Source organism: Trifolium pratense, linkage group LG4, assembly GCF_020283565.1.
Source record: "Trifolium pratense cultivar HEN17-A07 linkage group LG4, ARS_RC_1.1, whole genome shotgun sequence".
Taxonomy (NCBI): domain Eukaryota; kingdom Viridiplantae; phylum Streptophyta; class Magnoliopsida; order Fabales; family Fabaceae; genus Trifolium; species Trifolium pratense.
In genome coordinates this window covers 37,914,827-37,934,371 of record NC_060062.1, presented here as the reverse complement: position 1 = coordinate 37,934,371, position 19,545 = coordinate 37,914,827, and the positions used below count along the sequence as shown (strand labels likewise).

At 35.5% G+C, this 19,545-nt stretch overlaps 3 protein-coding genes across 3 annotated transcripts; 2 read left to right on the top strand and 1 right to left on the bottom strand.

Annotated features, from left to right (window-relative positions):
- The first annotated feature begins 4,915 nt into the window (after positions 1-4,915).
- LOC123922626 lies at positions 4,916-6,064 on the top strand. The gene is made up of 2 exons (XM_045975323.1): positions 4,916-5,184; positions 5,620-6,064. The coding sequence occupies exons 1-2, from the start codon at positions 4,916-4,918 to the stop codon at positions 6,062-6,064; spliced, it is 714 nt and encodes a 237-aa protein (XP_045831279.1).
- Positions 6,065-9,237: 3,173 nt separating this feature from the next.
- Positions 9,238-11,737, bottom strand: LOC123881955 (glycerol-3-phosphate acyltransferase 5-like). The gene is made up of 2 exons (XM_045930728.1): positions 10,908-11,737; positions 9,238-10,305 (listed from the first exon to the last, which is right to left on the bottom strand). Exons 1-2 carry the CDS (start codon positions 11,469-11,471, stop codon positions 9,394-9,396), a joined length of 1,476 nt encoding a protein of 491 aa, XP_045786684.1. The 5' UTR covers positions 11,472-11,737; the 3' UTR covers positions 9,238-9,393.
- A 6,748-nt stretch (positions 11,738-18,485) lies between these two features.
- LOC123922624 (secreted RxLR effector protein 161-like) lies at positions 18,486-19,271 on the top strand. Its single transcript, XM_045975322.1, has one exon. It carries the CDS (start codon positions 18,510-18,512, stop codon positions 19,269-19,271), a length of 762 nt encoding a protein of 253 aa, XP_045831278.1. The 5' UTR covers positions 18,486-18,509.
- The last annotated feature ends 274 nt before the right edge of the window (positions 19,272-19,545 follow it).

The window sequence follows — 19,545 nt, the reverse complement described above, 5'->3', positions numbered from 1 at the left end:
AAACTATTTTAACCATCTCTTTAAATCAAATCCGTCAACACATGATCCGATACTATCCTTAATTGCACCGAAAATAACCCAAGAGGACAATGATAGATTGGTGATGCCTATCACAAGAGAGGAATTGAAGGAAGCCTTGTTCCAAATGCATCCAGATAAGGCGCCTGGCCCAGACGGATTTAATCCAGCTTTCTATCAACATTTCTGGGATTTATGTGGAAGTGATGTGTTTGAAGCAGCAACAGAATGGTTGGAAAGAGGATATTTCCCGTCATCATTGAATGAAACAAATATTTGTCTGATTCCTAAGTGTGACAACCCGTTGTCTATGAAGGACTTGCGACCAATATCCCTCTGCAATGTACTTTATAAAATGATATCCAAATTACTGGCGAACAGGTTGAAGGGCTGTCTTGACAAGTGTGTTTCGGAGGAACAGTCGGCGTTTATTGAGGGGAGGTCGATTGTTGATAACGCCCTTATTGCTATTGAGGTCATTCATGCTCTCAAGAGAAGAACCCGTGGTACGAAAGGTGAACTTGCTCTTAAAATTGACATCAGCAAGGCCTATGATAAAGTTGATTGGGGATTCATGCGTGGTGTGCTTGAAAGATTGGGGTTTTCCACTAAGTGGATTCATTGGATGATGCTATGCGTTAGTTCTGTTAATTATTCAGTTCTGGTGAATTTTGAGAAAGTGGGTCCTATTTTTCCTGGTAGAGGGTTAAGGCAGGGAGACCCTCTCTCACCTTACCTCTTTATCTTGATCACTGAGGGACTGACAACCTTAATCAAAAGGTCATTAGCTTGTGGAGACTTACATGGCGTCAAGATTTGCAGAGGGGCACCGACGGTGTCCCACCTTCTTTTCGCTGATGATTGCTTCTTGTTTTGCAGGTCAACAGTAGCAGAAATTAATCATCTGATGAGTATACTAAAGACTTATGAGGAAGCGTCAGGGCAAGAAATTAACTTGGCAAAGTCGGAGGTTTTCTTTAGCAGAAATTTGAGTATAGAGGACCAGCAAGATCTTTCAAATATTATGGGAGTCAGACACGTACTCGGAACCGGAAACTATCTAGGTCTCCCTTCTATGATAGGCAGAAAGAAGAAGGATGTTTTTGCTTTCATCAAGGACAGAATTTGGAAGCGTATAAACTCGTGGAGAGGGAGAGCTTTGTCACGAGCAGGAAAGGAAGTGATGATTAAATCAGTGTTACAAGCAATCCCGACCTATGTTATGAGTGTTTATCTTCTTCCGGACTCCACGGTAAAGGACATTGAGAGGATGCTGAATTCATTTTGGTGGGGAGGTGGAGCTAATAACAAAGGAATTAGGTGGTTAGCTTGGGACCGTATGACATATCCTAAGACTCAAGGTGGTTTGGGGTTCCGCGACATACATATGTTCAATTTGGCGATGATAGCTAAGCAAGGCTGGAACATTATGACAAAACCTCATACACTTGTGTCTAGACTCTACAAAGCAAGGTACTTTCCGAATTCATCTTTATTTGAGTCAAAAATTGGTCATAACCCGAGCTATGCTTGGAGAGGTATTTGGAAAGCTCGGGAAATTCTTATGAATGGCTGTAGGTGGAGTATTGGAAGTGGAACTACCATCAAGATCATGAGTGAACCATGGTTGAGAGGACAAGGCAGTGTGTGGCTTCCTTCACCTCAAATTCAAGGTGTGCATAATTTTACTACTAATGACCTTATGCTTCCTAATATGAAGGTGTGGGATAAGGAAAAAATTGAGTCCATCTTTCCTATGCATATTGCTAATTGTATTCTTGAGACTCCCTTACTTGACATTATTGAGAATGATAAGCTAATTTGGGCTGATGACATGCATGGCCAATATAGTGTTAAAAGTGGATATAAATTATTGTTGACTGGTACAGGTAAAGTAGACGTTGGCTCCCAGCAAAAAGATTGGAGCAGCCTTTGGTCAATCCTTGCTCCACCAAAAGCTAAACATCTTCTATGGAGGATAGTTAAAGGATGTTTACCTACTCGTATGAGATTACAAGAAAGACGTGTTCCTTGTTCGCTATTATGTCCACTTTGTAATCAACATAATGAAGACGATTGGCATGTGTTTTTCGGGTGTGCAACCAGTCATCAAGCTCGGCAGGCAGCAGGACTAGAACAGATCATCACGCCAAGATTGCAGCAGTTCTGCAGTGTAGCAGACATGATTTTTAGCATCTGTTTGACAGAAAACAAAGAAACAGCAGGTACTTTCGCAATGTTGGTATGGATACTTTGGAATAATAGGAATAATTGCGTTTGGAATGATAATAATGAACCGGGAACAAGCTTAGGAGTTAAGACTCGACACCTATGGAATGAGTGGTTCTCGGTTGCACAGGTACAGCAGAATAGGAGTCAAATTGCACAACAGCAGCAGGATACACGTTGGCAAAAACCAGTCCAAGGATGGTACAAGTGCAATGTTGATGCGGCTTTTCACAAAGAGCGAAACAGATCCAGTTTTGGTTGGTGTCTTCGTGATGATGAGGGACGCTTTGTTATGGCTGAAACAACGTGGTTGAATGGGAACTGCTCCATTATAGAAGGAGAATCCATAGCCTTACTTGAAGCATTGAAAGTATTGGAACAAAGAGGCATATCTCATGTTATATTTGAGACGGATTCCAAAAGTGTGGTGGATGCAATTCATAATTTACGCAGCGGTAGCTCTGAGTTTAGTTCTATTATTTGCCTTATTAAAAATACTCTCTTATGTAATCCAAACTTTAAGGTCAAGTTTATTAAGCGGCAAGCGAACATGGTTGCTCACACACTTGCTAGGGCGGCCATTTCTTGGTCTAGTCGTTGTACCTTTGAGTCGATACCTACTTGTATTCTTCCTTTATTGAATAATGAAATGAGATAGTTTATTGTTTGTCAAAAAAAAAAAAGATTTGGAAACTTTTTATTTTCTTCTTTAAATCATACATTTCTGACGATTATGAGAAATATGCCGTTTAAAAAAAGATTTTTTTTATCACTTTGCGACATTAATATTGAAATATATCAAACTAATAAGTTAATGTCTTAATGCAATAAAGAAATAGTAGAAATAAATAGATTAAATTAAACTAATAAGTAGCACTAAAAAAAATTAAAAATCATTAAATATATAGGTTAATATAATATATCAAACATAAATATTAAAATAATGTCTGCAGTTTGATTCGGTTTGAATCCGTTTTAAAAAATCAATTCAAAATCCGTTATGATCCAGCGATTTTCACAAAACAATAGCCAAACAAAATATTCAATTTTATGGGATTTTTGATGTTTTGAATTGATTTACAATTTTAATTTGAATCGGTTTAAATTCGAACACCCCTAATTCACACTTCATAACCATTGTAGATTTTCCCTTCATCTGAATTTTAAAAGCTGAACATTTATAATTTTTTTTTTTTTTGAATTTTCAAGCGGCTTAGACCATATACAATGGTTTACCTAATGACTTTAGACCCATCTCCCTCTATAATGTCACCCTCAAGATTATTACTAAAACCATTGCAAATAGAATTAAAACTATTCTTCCAGAGGTGATTAGCCCCAATCAAAGTGCCTTCATACAAGGCAGACTCATTACTGACAACACTCTTATAGCTTCAGAGATTTTTCATTATCTTGCCCAAACAAAGAGGAAAACAGGTTATGTGGGTATCAAGACTGATATGGCAAAGGCTTATGATAGGGTAGAATGGGACTTCCTTGCAGCTACCATGGCCACTATGGGATTTCCAGCTACTATGGTTCAAACTATAATGAAATGTGTCACTACTGTTAAATTCTCCATCCTCATCAATGGCTATCCCTCTCAAGAATTTTACCCCTAGAGGGGACTTAGACAGGGAGACCCTCTCTCACCCTACCTTTTTATCATCTGTGCTGATGTCTTATCTGGACTAATTTCTAGGGCCCAGCAGGAAAAACTTATCCATGGGATCAGAATTTCCCAAGGGGCCCCTGAAATTAGCCACTTATTATTTGCTGATGACAGCTTAATGTTTTGCAGGGCAACTAACAAGGAGGTCTCAACCATCCAAGATATTATTCAAACATATCAAAAAGCTTCTGGACAACTAGTCAACTTAGCAAAATCAGAAATGGTTTTTAGTAAAGGAGTCACTGATGGAATAAAAGGGGAAATCTCTAACATTTCTCAAAATACTTAGGCATGCCCATAGTGCATGGAAGATCTAAACAGCAGATCTTTAACTATATCAGAGAAAAAATATGGAAAAAGCTCAAAGGTTGGAAGGAAAAAAATCTATCTTTTGCTGGAAGAGGCACCCTAATCAAAGCTGTAGCCCAAGCAATCCCTACTTATCTTATGAGCTGCTTTCTCATCCCAAAAGGAGTGTGTGAACAGCTAGAAAAAATGATATGTAACTTCTGGTGGGGTAGTACCACTGACCAAAGGAAAATGCATTGGCTAAAATGGTCAAAGGTATGCACTCAGAAAAGAAATGGAGGGCTGGGTTTCAGAGATCTAAGAGCCTTCAATGAGGCTCTGTTAGCTAAACAAGGGTGGAGGCTTATCACTAAACCAACTTCCCTAGTGGCCCAAGTCCTTAAGGCAAAGTATTTCCCAAATGAAAGCTTCCTAAATGCAAAGCATAAGCAAGTGATGAGCTACACCTGGAGGAGTATTATGCAGGCCAGTTGGGTTATTAAAAGAGGCAGCTACTGGTCCATTGGAGATGGGGAAGATATAAATATCTGGGAGGACAATTGGATGCAGCAAAAAGGTGCTACATATAGGGGCAGACCAAAACCCAATAACTTGAGCCTAACCAAGGTGAAAGAGCTTATGGATAGTAACTACAATGAGTGAAATATAGATATAATAAATCAAGATTTCCTCCCCTATGAGGCTCAGATGATTCTAAATATTCCTATCATTGACAAAACTCAACCTGACATGCTCACATGGGATTGCACACAGGATGGCCAATATTCAGTCAAATCAGGCTATCATGCCATTATGGAATGGGGTAACATCCCTAATGCTAGTCCATCAAATAACTCTCAGCACATCTGGAATGTCCTTTGGAAGCTAAAAGTGCCCCCTAAACACAGCCATCTGCTATGGAGAGTGCTTCATAATGCCTTACCAGTAAAGAACAACTTGTTCAAAAGAGGGGTCAGGTGTGATCCCTTATGTCCTCGCTGCTTAAATAGAATGGAAACAATTCATCATGTTTTTTTAGAGTGTGAATGGGCAAAACAAACTTGGTTTGCCTCAGCCCTGACAATAAACCTAGGGCAAAATCAACTTACAGACTTCTACGATTGGATTACTTATATGATAAACAACACAAACAAGGAATGCCTTGAGAAGATAACTGCAATCATTTATGGGATTTGGTATGCGAGAAATGTATTGGTCTTTCAAGGGAAAAACTTACCTCCTCAAGAAATTAGCTCCACGACTTTAAACCAGCTACAGGAATACCAAACGCATGGCCTGGAACAACAAATCCAAGATCCTCAAGTGAGAAGGAACGGATGCAGCAACGACATCAGCTAGAGTCCACTGCCTAGGGGCACCCTGAAGATCAATGTGGATGCTCACCTAAGTAGTGATGGCCATTGGTCAACGGGGCTGGTTCTACGGCGGTCGGATGGAAGCACCGTCGGGGTTGCAACTAGAACTCACAACGGATCGGCGGACGTTGTTACTGGTGAAGCGATGGGATTAATGGATGCTATAGAATGGATCGAAAAGCTAGGGGAACAGAGTGTAATCTTTGAGCTGGACTCCCAAGTCATTGTTAAAGCGGTTAAGGGACAAAGCAACATCTTCAAAAGCTGGGGAAAAGTGGTACGACGATGCAGCCTCTTCCTAAAGGGAAACCCTAGATCAGATATCAAATGGGTTCAAAGGAAGGCAAATCAAGCTACCCATGAAATGACTAAATGGGCCGAAATTGAGCCCAATAAAGAATGGACTACCAACATCCCCTTTTGTATTTGGTCTGTTATCCAAAAAGATAAAGGCAATATTCCTTCTTTTCAAGATGAATAAAATTTCCTTTTTTACTTTCAAAAAAAAAAAAATGGTTTTTAACATTCAACACCACTTTTTCACTTCCCAACACTCCACATCATTTTCACTTTCTTCCACCTAATCATTCAACACACATTCAACTTTTATCCTCTCCAATGGTTTTTTCATTCAACACTCTACCCCACCACTTTCTCTACCCCACCACTTTTTATTTCATATTCTTATTTAAATTTATATTTTTGTTTTTATGATTACATAAAATTACAATTATCGATTAAAATTAAATTAAAATCTGGTGCAAACCAAAATTAGGTATGTTTTGAGGATGTTGGTTGGAAAATTGATTTGGATTTTGAAAATTGTTGGGATTTTGAAAATTGTTGGGATTTTGATAATTGTTGAGATTTTGATAATTGTTTGGATAATTAGAAGAATTTTGGCTGTTGAAATGATTATTGAGATCCATTTCACCAAAAAAAAAAAAAAACTAAAATACTTCAAGATTAACACTAATAGAAAGATAATAATAAGATTAATATAGTGAAAAAATCGAATTTTTTTTGCTGTGTCCAAATAAATGAACCAAGTCTCTATTTATAGATAAAAAAAATAAAAAAAATTAATTTGCAACGAAATAATTGAGTTCAAAGTATTAAATGGATAAAAATCCAGCCAGCCAATCACAGTCAGCCACGTGGCTGGATCTTATCACCAAGTCCTTCTCTCTCCGCGTGAATAGATTGACCACTCTCACTTGCGCGCGTGTACACGCGCCAATTGTTAAGCACATAAGTTAAACATCAAGCTAAGTTAAACACCCCATTGGGCTACATTGTGCAGTTGAGAGTGGATTCAACAGCTTCATTGTACATGGTCTTAGAAGAAGGGTGGGGTTGGAAAAAAAAATCACTAACAATATAATTACAATACTAGTTTATTAGTTTATTTATTTATTTATTTATTTATTTTATAGACAATGCTTAATATTACAATTTGTTGTTGTTGTTGTTGTTGGGCTTTGAAATTCTACCTTTAAAGATAATAAGTAGAGTGTCCGTAATTCGAATCTCATCCTGTATAATATATACGAAGTCCCTACCAATTAAGGTAAGCTCAGGGAAAATGCTTAATAGTTTTTTATGACAGCCAATAAATAATGCTTTAATTACTTTGGAGTAATATGAATTGCGGCTATAAAATACTTTTTGGTGTGCTTGTCACAAAGCTATTCCTACTCTAGCTCTCCTGCATAATAGGAACATGGCTGCCTCAAACTTGTGTGTCAGATGTCAGAATAATGAAGAAACTATCCTTCATTGCATTCGTGATTCCACCTTAGCCAAAAATCTTTGGATTAACTTAGGCTTTTTAGATATTAGCTTCTTCAGCAATTCAAACTTGGATAATTGGTTGAAGACCAATGCTACTGGTGATGCAGCATACTCCTTTTTAGCTGGCTTGTGGTGGAGCTGGAAAGCGAGGAATATTGTCTGCGTTGGGAATGAATCTGTTCATTTGTTTCAGGTGGTGTCTGAGGCAAGAATATTAGCTACTCTTATATCTATCTGTCATCCTTCTGCTCCAGCCCGGCATGAAGCTATTAGATTAGTAACTTGGCATCCTTCAAGAGAAAATTGTTTTGTGCTAAATGTTGATGGCAGCTGCAATGTTCTTTCTGGTCGAGCTGGTATCGGTGGTCTGATCCGTAGGGGCGACGGCAGCTGGGTTATCGGGTTTAGTAGCTTCTTAGGAATGTCTAATAAAACTTATGCAGAAACCATGGCTATCTACCAAGGTTTGCGTCTTGCAAAAGATTCAGGCTGCACTTTTGTTATTTGCTATTCTAATTCTAAGGGAGTAATTGACCTTATTACTAAACCTTTAAACAAGCACCATTGCTATGCTTCCCGTTATTGCTAACTTGGATTGGGAAGCTAAGTTTTGTCACACTCTGAGAGAAGGAAATGCAAGTGCTGATTTTCTTGCAAAATGGGGCTCTAGCAATGACATCAAATGGAAGTTGTGGAACTCTCCTCTCGATGACTTGAATCTCACTCTTAGAAATGATCGTCTGAGGACTCCTGTCCCACGGATGCAGTTTTTTCTTTTTCTTGCTTTTCTTTTTGTTTTTCTTAGCTCATGTACAAAAAAAAAAAAAACTTTTTGGTTTGTCCTCGTTACTTGTTGGAACCAAAAAGAATAAACTGAGCATACCTTATTTGCCAAAATAGGAACAGCCTTGATTAAATTGAAAATTCCTACCAACCTTACCTAATTAATGGGGAGATCAAAAATTTGCCACTTACGACAATTGGGTAATAGACTAATAGTACATAGAATGTTTTTTTCGTTTAACTCTTCTATTATCAGAGAAAAAAAAAACTCTAATAATCTAAAGTTCAATAAAAAAAAAAAGTAAAATAAAATTGTTTCTCAGAAATTAAACTGAGTTTAATCACTTTAATTCAATTGCTTAGTAAATAAATGTGAATTAATGTTTCCTCTTTCCCACTCGTGATTTTTTTTTTGTCAAGTAGTTTAGTGATTAGAAAATTCACGTTAAAAGTAAATAAGTGGAGTATACGAGATTCGAACTCAACTCTTATACATATAGTGATTGTTTCTGTCAACTGAACTAAGCTGACGGGGACCCAAATGCTAGTAATTTATTTACAAATATATTGAACATGACTACACAACACAACATCTTATATTTCAGGGTCATATAGGATTTTGGTTTTTTACGCAAGGTCATATAGGATGTTGAGCAACCGTACTTGTAAACAAGTTACAAACCTATAAGGTATTGGTATTTATTTTCTCATCTATCCAAGCTTTGTAGGTGACACCAAACTTGTTACTTTTTCTTACGACATTCTGAGCAACAAGAACATGTAATTCCTACCTACTTTGACTTTATTTGACCATTCACATATATAGTTAAAAATTTGAAGTAAATAATGGGTTATCAACAAAAATCAACCAATCACATAATATTTTTACGGTCAAAGTAAAAATGATTCGATTGAGACACTAATAAAAATAACATCTCAAAAAATAGTAATTAAACTTATGAAGTTACTTTGACTTCCAAAAGAATTAAACATTCCTTTTTTTTTTTTTTTCTTTATGAAAAGAATTATGCAATCTTTCTTTCAAAAGAATTAAAAAAATAGTAAATTAGAAAAAAATCCCAAAAATTAATATATAAAAACAACAAATAATCTATATGTCTTCAACTTCAATTACACAAAAAGCTAGCACACTGGCACCCATACATACAAATTAACAAAATAAAACAATTAATAAATCTTTTTTTGTTTTTGTTTTTGTATCATCATTATTAACTATGGTAAACTATATGTGCTCACCACCTTCATTGCTTGGTCAACCAATGAAGTACAAGACACAATGCCATCATTCCCAGCCAAAACTCTATACTTATCTTTTCTAGTGAAGTTGGTGCATTCAAACCCTAGAGTTGCAGCCAATATCCTTTGTACATAATTGGCCACATCGTGTGGACTCTTCCCGGACGAACATGTGGCTTCAACCGGCAACTGGTTCAAGAAAGTAACCTCATACACCGGTCTAGGGTTCATGAAGAAGAAAACCGGGTCCAAACCCTTCCAACCTCTCGCAGTTGTTGCATGGAAGAACCCGACTCTATAGTTCATGGCAACTGGTACTATTCGATCAGTTAGTTCGGCAAAAAGGGCACTAAATCTTAAAAGGAAAGGCTCACGACATGTTGTTCCTTCGGGACAAACAACTAAATCTCCTTGGGATAATTCATATTTTATTCTCTCTGCGTCCACGTTTCGCATCCTTGTTAGTCTTACAGTTGGGATAGGGGAGAGTATTTCCGATATTCGGGAAATAGAGTATGTTACTGCTGGGATTTTACGTTTGAGGACAGATGAGAGTACAACGGGGTCCATTAGAGTGCGGTGAGTGCAAACAAAAAGGACGCCAGAGCCGCCTGCGGAAGGAGGGAGAGGTGGCTTCCCCTTCACAATGACTTTGCCACCAAATAACCTTGACATGTGAGGAATTGCCCAGAAGGGTAAAATGGCTCCCAAGGTTAACCGGATTATGGCTAGTAAAACACCTATGGGAATCCAAAGGATGATTAATAGTGAGGTGAATGGTGTTGGCCGCTTCACCAATCGTCCGTCGTGGAAGATCACAGGATGTGGTCGGAGAAGTTGGTTATCATTGTACTTTTTGCTTGTCCTGAATGGTGGCTGTATTTGTTCCTGCACACATATAAAAAAGTCACGTAAATTTATCTTAATTTTTCTTATAAATTAGAAATATTATTGTTTTGCAAAAAATCAATTGAGAGTATTTACAGCACATGTTTGATTTTACCAATAAAGTTGAATTATTCACAATTTTTTTTTTTTTTTTGACGAAACAAAATTTAAAGATAGCAAATAAATACAATTTGGGGTACTTTCATCACTAAATATTAACAACATCGAAATTGGCCATATATAATATAATTATAATATTTATGAGTAAAACCAAACAATAGGAGTAATATTTTTTTCCATATTTATCTTCTTATCATGTGTCCTTAAGGGCACAAGTTAACATTCTCCATATTTAAAAAGCAATATAGGAGAATGCCATTAAAAGGAATGAAACCACAAAACTCAAATTTTTGCTCTCAACAAGTAAATAGACAACATGAATCTCCAAGTGATAAAATTTCCTATAAACAAACTTTATAAAAATTATAATTTATTGTCAAAAAAAAAAAATTATAATTTGAAATTAATTAATATTTTTACCACCAAATCAAAACTTTTGCATGCTTTGAAATTTTTCACTTTTGTTAAATATTTATAGTTACCTTGCAAAGTTTATAGAATGAATGATGGCTTGATGTAGTAGTACTAAGCCTTGCCATACCCAAAGTTGGAACTTCATTATTCAAAACTTTAGCAACCCTTTCAGAAACCGTTGTAATTGAGTCACTTTGAACAAACCCAGTTGCTAAGCCAAACCTATTGAAAACTAATTCACTCCCAATAACTTCATCAGCACGTAAATGTTCTTTCACAAATCTCTCCACCATAACTCTTGGCATTTTTGTCACCACAACCCTTTTATCATAAGAACTAAAAATCTTCCAAGCTTCCATATCAAGATCATCCATGTAAAATTTCGGCAAAACTGCTCTCGAAACCGATTCGATCTCCGATTTATGAATTCCAGCTACAGCTACAAAGATCATTAGCTTGAGAGCTATGTCTTCCATGCCGATTATGTCTAGGAACCGAATAACGGGCCATAGGATTAACAACAGAACGAAGCGAATCAAACCTGAAGCTTCAAATGCTACTAACATAAAGTATGAGAATACATCTATATTTTTTAGAAGTGTGCCTTCTAATTCAGAGACAACAGAATCCATTATGTGTTTTTGAAAAATAAAAAAATGTTGTTTGTTAAGATTTTGTGTTGTAGTTTTTTTTCTTTATGGTTTCTCAATGTTTCACTATTGGTGTTTAGGATGTTATATTGTGTTTTTATTGTTATATTATATATAAGATAAGATTAAGGAAATGAGGTTTGGTTTATTTGACTTTGTCTCTTTTGCTTATAAGGCTGTTTAACTGTTTTTCAACCACCCCCATTTTAATTTTTTAAATTTTTCCTCTATATTTTTTTTGGGTGGATATATTAGGGAAGAAAATAGAGGATTATAAGCAAATTTTGTTGGCAAAGACTGATTACTTAACACCAACGATAAAAAAGTATGGTAGACGGCTACTTTTGGACACCTAAAATTGGTGGTTCAAATTTTTGTATTTATTTAGGTTACTTACCGTTAGTTTTAGTGTAATGTGTACGTATCTTTTGTGTAATAGTCAGTTTTTGTATAATAAGATAAGATAAGAAAATCCAAACTATAAGGTTGGATTTAATTTAAGTTATTAAAAAAAAAGTTGGATTTAATTAAGTTATTCAAAGCTTTTAAGTTATCCAAAGCTTTTAATGGAATAAACATCGATAATACTTGTGCAATTTGATCTTTAACGCTAGACTTTACTCATTCGAAGTCAAAATCAAGATTAGTCAGGAGATCTTTCTCTTGAGATCGATACTCCCTCCGTCCCAAAAAGAATGACCCAGTTGACCGAAACACGCATGCCAATGCATAACTTTGGCGACTAATATCTTTAATTGTATAATAGTAAAAATTATAAAAAATTGATATTTTGAAAATACTCATCGAGACGAATCTAACAACATCTTATATGTTAATATTTATTTTTATTTATTAGTAGAAAAATATGGTCAAAACAATATATATGAATAGTGCATATATTCAAAATGGGTCATTCTTTTTGGGACGGAGGGAGTACATGTTTAGAATTATAATGAGTTTGACAAAATCATTATGAGTACCTGTTTTTTTTTTTTTAATGACAAAATATTATTAACAAAGTCTCTGCCCAAGACGAACAAAGACCGGTAAAAAACAAATACATAACAACGGCGCCGTATATAGACAAAATACTGAAAATTATACCCCAAATTCAATTCCCTCCCACTACTGAGCCCAAATTAACCTTCCAAAAAATCTTAAACCAACCTGATTATGACACCTCGATTATGTTGAAGTTCCAAGGTATATATGACTCGTTGTGATTTTATCAATATATTGAATTTGTTTAAATAATTTTAAATTTAAAAGAAAATTTGTGTTTTTATAGTTTTTTGTTTTAATTTTAAATATTAATTTTTACAATGAAAAAATTATCCTTGTATAAAATTAAATATAAAATTTATAATGAAGTACTAATATTATATATTAAATTAATTTCATTAGTCACCTTTTATAAAAAAAAAAATTCATTAGTCACCACCCCATCATCGGTCACCACCACCACCATCGACCTCATCCTTTCTTCGTCACACCCTATGTCTGTCTACACCCTCCTTCCTTGTGTTTCAACGTTATCCACACCATCGCCGATGAGAAATTAGGGTGATAGAGAGAGACAGTAGAGGAAGATGGATCAGGGATGTAAGTATATGTGTCTAAAATGTTGTATCTAATTAATTTATGATATTATAAATATTTTTATACAAAAAAAAAATCGATGTATAACTCATACGTTGGTCCTAACAACTAAATGATATAAAAAAGAAAAAATTATTAAAAAAACCTTGGATTTTTTTTATTTAATATCGAAATACACATGCAAAACACTTCCTACGAACATTTTTAGTTGCAAATTAATTCATAATTGTTTCTATATAAATATGTTCTATTATATCTTTCTCAATATATAAAATGGCTAAACAATTTTCAACCTTTCTTGTGACATTGGCGATCTCAAGTAGTTTTTCAATAATTTGAATTTTGAAAACTTCTTTTTGCAGATATCATCGACATAGTTAAGATAATTCGATAAGCAATTGCAACATTTGAGTAACAATCTGCGACTTTAACAAACTCGAGAACTTCAATCGCTGACATCAACGCATTTGGAAGACACATTTGCAACACTTTCAATTCAGAAAAAAGATCATCTACATCAACATCTGACAAATTCTTATGAAAAAAAAAATAGTCTTAAAAATTGTGTAAGATATTTTTAATTCACCATTATCCAATAATTCAACATTTTTGCATCAAATAAAAATTCAAAAATACTTTCAAATACTTCTAACTGCTCAAATATATTTTTTAATAAAATTATTGTCAAATCAACAACCGCCAAAAAATAACTGACTCTAAAAGATTCCTCGGTTGATTGTATTTCTTTATCGTTATCGTTCTTCTCATACTGTCTTTTTCTAACGCTACGACGCTAAGTGTCGGCTCTATACCCATATAATATATGTTGGAAGCGTCGGCTCTATAACTATATCAAATGCAAATTTTTTGACAATATTCATGTTAGATGCTGCAATGCCTTCATTTCTATATTTCTCAAAGTACAACATTATATCTTCCACTTCTTTGATTGTAACTCCAATACACGTTGATTTATATTACAACTTTTATAAGATATATTATATAAACAATAATTCCTAACAATATATTCCTAACAATATTGTAAATATAAATTTAAAAAAATCTCTGGATTCTATTATACCGTTAAATTGGTCTTTATATTATTAACCACTTACTAGTTACTATCAATGGAGTCCTATATTTTAGTAACTTACTATCAACTTATTAACTCCTCAATTTATTCACTTACTATCAATTTAGTTCATATTATATTTTGAAAATGATTTTATTATAAGTAAAATATGGCTAGGCACAGAACTTTATAGAATTTTCATAAAGTCATGGACAAGTGTGAGAGCTCCAACAAATTTTGGGACGAATTTGGTGGTTTATTCATCTAAAATATATAATTGTTCTCTAGGTGTTAGTTTCTCTTTTAAGCTTTTTTTTTTATTTTCTTAATAAGAACGGGATATCTTCTGCTCACAAAAATAAAGGTTTAGAATAAATCTCTTACCATCTCATCCAAATACTCCAATACAATATAAAAACTATCTCTATGTTTGCAATCAAACAATTATATTTAGCACTTGTGTTTCATATATACGATCATGTATTTGATTCTTTACGAATGAAATTACTACCTCCATCCTTAAATATAAAATTTTTTTGAAAATTTTCTTGCCCCTTTTTATAAGACACTCTTTGAATTTTCAATCACATAATTTCTTTATCAACATACCCCTAATTTTTATACCTCTTTATTTTTTGGTCAAGTAGTCTAGTGGCTAGACTCTCACACATTTAAATGTGAAGAAGTGTGGAATCCGGGGTTCAAACCTCGACTACTCCAATAATGTTCCTGGTAGCTACCATTTGAGCTATGTTGAGAAATACAATCCAATGGCTTGGTGAAAACAATCAACAACTTGTTAGTTACTTGCTTGGCAAGTTAGTTATTAGTTTGATTGTTGTAACTACCTTAGTTTGTTAGATGGTTAGTAACTAACTTGAATTAGTTACTCTAATCATGGTTACTTGTTAACCAAGTATCACACTTACAATTTGTATCTCTATAAATTGTATTTCTAAGATCAATAATAATCAATCCTCATTGATGAAACTATTCCCTCTCTCACTCTCTTCTCCACTCTAACAAGTGGTATCAGTTAGCCTTTTAGGTTTGATCCAATTCCCTTTTCACATAGAATTCAACCATTCCTTCCTCCCTTGATTCATTGTTACTGCAAGATGAATAATAACAATAGTTTCCCTGCAAATCTTCCAATTCTTAATGGCAAGAATTGGGACCAATGGTGTGTGAAGATGAATGTAATCTTCAGCTATCAAGATGCTGAAGATCTCATCACCATTGGTTATGAGCCCCTTGCAGCCAATGCAACACAAGATCAGCAAACTGCCTTCAAAGAAGTCAAGAAGAAAGACAGTAAGGCCTTGTTCTTGATCCATCAATGCGTGGATTCATCAAATTTTGAGAAGATTGCTGGAGCAAGAACTGCAAAAGCTGCTTGGGATATACTCAGTAATGCTCATGGTGGAGGAGATAAAGTCAAGAAGGTAAAACTTCAATCTCTTCGAAGGCAATATGAATTGTTGGGCATGTTGGATAAAGAATCCATTGGTGAGTATTTTACAAGATTGCAAACTCTGGTCAATTCAATGAAAAACTATGGTGAAGTAATCTCTGATGTACAAATCATTGAAAAAGTGCTTAGAACCTTGAATCCTGAATATGATCACATAGTGGTAGCAATTGAGGAATCAAAAGATCTGTCCACAATGTCAGTAAATGAGTTACAAAGTTCACTTGAGGCACATGAACAGAGGTTGCAAGAAAGGAAAGAAAAGAAAGACAACAAAGCTACTCAAGATCAGGCTTTGTATGCAAAAAATGGAGGTCAATGGAATAAGAATGGAAAGGGAAAGAATAAATGGAATAAGCATAAGGGAAAGGCTGAGTTCAGTAATGATCACAATGGTGATCAAGATCAACCTGAATCTTCAAAGAAAGACAGTTTCATCAAGGGCAAGAATGGTGGAAAGAAGAGTGACAAAAGCAAGATTCAATGCTACAACTGTGAAAAGTGGGGTCACTATGCTTCTGAGTGTAGAAGCAAGGGAAAGAAGAAGCAAGAGAATGAGGCAAATCATGCAAGACACAATGATTCAGACTCAGATGGTGTTTTGATGATGGTGACTTCAAACTCAGAAAATGATACCTCAAAGCTATGGTATCTTGACACTGGATGCTCAAATCACATGACAGGTCATAGAGATTGGTTATTGGAATTTGATGAAAATTTCAAAAGCAAAGTGAAGTTTGCAGATGACAGCACTATATTAGTAGAAGGCAAAGGCAAAGTGATGGTTCAGAGGAAGAATGGTAATCACACTTTTGTCACTGATGTGCTGTATGTACCATCTATGAAGCACAACCTGTTGAGCCTTGGACAGTTACTTGAGAAAGGGTTCAATTACTCCACAAAAGATCACAGCATTGAAGTATTTGACCCTAAGAACAAGTTGATTCTGAAAGCTCCATTGTCAAAGAATAGAACATTCAGAGTAAATCTTCAAGCTTCTGCATTTCAGTGTTTTTCAAGTTTGATCACTGAAGATGAAAAATGGTTGTGGCATTACAGGTATGGACATTTGAACTTTAAAAGTTTGAATCACATGTGTAATAAGAAGATGGTTGTAGGGTTACCACTGATTCACACACCAGAGAAGTTGTGTGAAGGTTGCTTTGTAAGCAAGCAACCCAGGAATTCATTTAAGAGTTCAGTGTACTCTAGGTCAAAACAACCACTTGATGTAGTCCATTCTGATGTGTGTGGACCAATTGAAGTTCCAACTCTAGGAGGTAGCAGATATTTTATGACTTGTGTTGATGAATTCACCAGAAAAGTCTGGATTTATCTGCTGAAAGAAAAGAGTGAAGTATTTTCAATGTTCAAGAATTTCTGTGTACTAGCTGAAAGACAAAGTGAAAATAAGCTAAAGGTACTTAGAACTGATGGAGGTGGAGAGTACAATTCTAAGGAATTTCAAACTTACTGTACTCAGAAAGGTATCATTCATGAGGTGACAGCTCCCTACACACCTCAACATAATAGTTTAGCAGAAAGAAGGAATAGAACTCTGCTCAATATGGCTAGATGTATGTTGAAGAGTAAAGGTTTACCAAAGTGCTATTGGGGTGAAGCTGTCAACACTGCAGCATATGTGTTGAACAGGTGTCCTACAAAGAGATTGAAGGATAACACACCAGAGGAATTATGGACAGGTCACAAACCAAGTGTGAAACACTTGAGAATCTTTGGTTCACTGTGTTACAGGCATATTCCAGATGAGAAAAGAAGAAAGCTAGATGATAAAAGTGAAAAACTGATTCTCATTGGATATGATGCTACAGGTGCCTACAGAATGTATAATCCCAACAATAAGAAAGTTGTGATTAGCAGAGATGTGATTGTTGATGAAAAATCACAATGGAAATGGAGCTCAGAAGCAAACAAACAAGTCACAATGCAACTGGAAGATGGAGTGAATGATGCTGCAATCACACATCAACTAGTAGATAATCAAAATCAAGGCACACATCATGAAGAAGATATGAATACATCAAGCGATGATGATGATAGAATTCAACTATCATCAGTGCCTGCTCAAGCTCCAAGGAGATCAACTAGAAACAAATTTCCCTCTGTCAGGCTTAATGATCATGAAATCACCTCAGATAGTGCAGTGAATGAAGATGGTGACTTGGTACATTTAGCATTCATGGCAGATGCTGAGCCAATTAACTGGAAAGAAGCTGTAGCAAGTTCAAAGTGGAATGCATCAATGAAAGAAGAACTCCATTCAATTGAAAAGAATCACACATGGAAATTGGTTGAGCTACCTCCACAGAAAAAAGCTATTAGTGTGAAATGGGTGTTCAAATTGAAAAAGGATCCAGATGGCAAGATAGTGAAACACAAGGCAAGGCTGGTTGCAAGAGGATTTCTTCAGCAAGAAGGAATTGATTACACTGAGGTGTATGCACCAGTAGCAAGAATGGAAACTATCAGGTTAGTGATTGCAATAGCCAGTTCATACAATTGGTCACTATACCATATGGATGTAAAATCTGCTTTTCTCAATGGTCCATTGGAAGAAGAGGTTTATGTACTGCAACCACCTGGGTTTGAAATTGCATCAGAAAAGAACAAAGTGTATAAGCTTAACAAAGCTTTATATGGCCTTAAACAAGCTCCAAGAGCTTGGAATAAAAGGATTGATGAATTTCTGCAAAAGGAAGGTTTTGTGAAGTGCACTGTTGAATTTGGTGTATACATGAAGGGAAGTGATATCTCAGATGCTATTGTCATTTGCCTGTATGTCGATGATTTGCTGATTACAGGTCACAACACAACTAGCATTGAGAAATTCAAGGGGAGATTGAAAAGTGAGTTTGAAATGAGTGACTTGGGCAAACTCAATTACTTCCTTGGATTAGAATTTCACTATGCTTCAGATGGTATTGTATTGCATCAGAGAAAATACATTGAAGATGTATTAAAGAGATTTCAAATGGAGAATTGCAAAGCAGCTGAAACTCCAATGGATGCAAATTTGAAATTGTCAAAAAATGAAGATGAACAAGCAGTTGATGCTACTTTGTTCAAGCAGGTAGTTGGCAGCTTGAGGTTCATTTGCATTACAAGACCAGACATTAGCTATGCAGTGGGCTCAGTGAGTAGGTTCATGAGTAAGCCTAAAACTTCTCACTTGATTGCAGCAAAAAGGATCCTAAGATACTTGAAGGGTACACAGGATTATGGTCTAGCTTTTCCAACAAGCAACAGTGAAACTCAAATTGAACTTGAAGGTTTCTCAGACTCTGACTGGTGTGGAGACAAAGATGATAGAAGGAGCACATCAGGTTACTGGTTCAGGTTCAGAAATTCACCTATCTCATGGTCTTCAAAGAAGCAGAACATAGTGGCATTATCTAGTTGTGAGGCTGAGTATGTAGCAGCAGCACAAGCAGCTTGTCAAGCAGTTTGGCTTGAATCCTTACTAGAAGAATTGAAGATCAACTATGTGAAGCCTATGAGATTGAATGTTGACAATAAATCTGCAATCAACTTGGCAAAGAACCCCATTGCACATGGAAGGTCAAAGCACATTGAAACCAAGTATCACTTTCTAAGAGACCAAGTCAGCAAAGCAAACTGAATGCAATGCATTGCAGGACAGAAATTCAAATTGCAGACATCATGACCAAGCCACTGAAGGCTGATAGATTCAAAGAATTAAGGAAAATGGTAGGCATTACCATGATTGCAGACAAGACATTGGATTGAGGAGGTGTGTTGAGAAATACAATCCAATGGCTTGGTGAAAACAATCAACAACTTGTTAGTTACTTGCTTGGCAAGTTAGTTATTAGTTTGATTGTTGTAACTACCTTAGTTTGTTAGATGGTTAGTAACTAACTTGAATTAGTTAC

Coding starts and splice junctions, on each gene's coding strand:
- LOC123922626 (XM_045975323.1), top strand. CDS start 4,916: ATGATTCTAAATATTCCTATCATTGACAAAACTCAACCTGACATGCTC. Junction 5,185..5,619: donor TTGTTCAAAAGAGGGGTCAG/GTGTGATCCCTT, acceptor TCACCTAAGTAG/TGATGGCCATTGGTCAACGG.
- LOC123881955 (XM_045930728.1), bottom strand. CDS start 11,471: ATGGATTCTGTTGTCTCTGAATTAGAAGGCACACTTCTAAAAAATATA. Junction 10,306..10,907: donor CATTCTATAAACTTTGCAAG/GTAACTATAAAT, acceptor ATATGTGTGCAG/GAACAAATACAGCCACCATT.
- LOC123922624 (XM_045975322.1), top strand. CDS start 18,510: ATGAGTGACTTGGGCAAACTCAATTACTTCCTTGGATTAGAATTTCAC.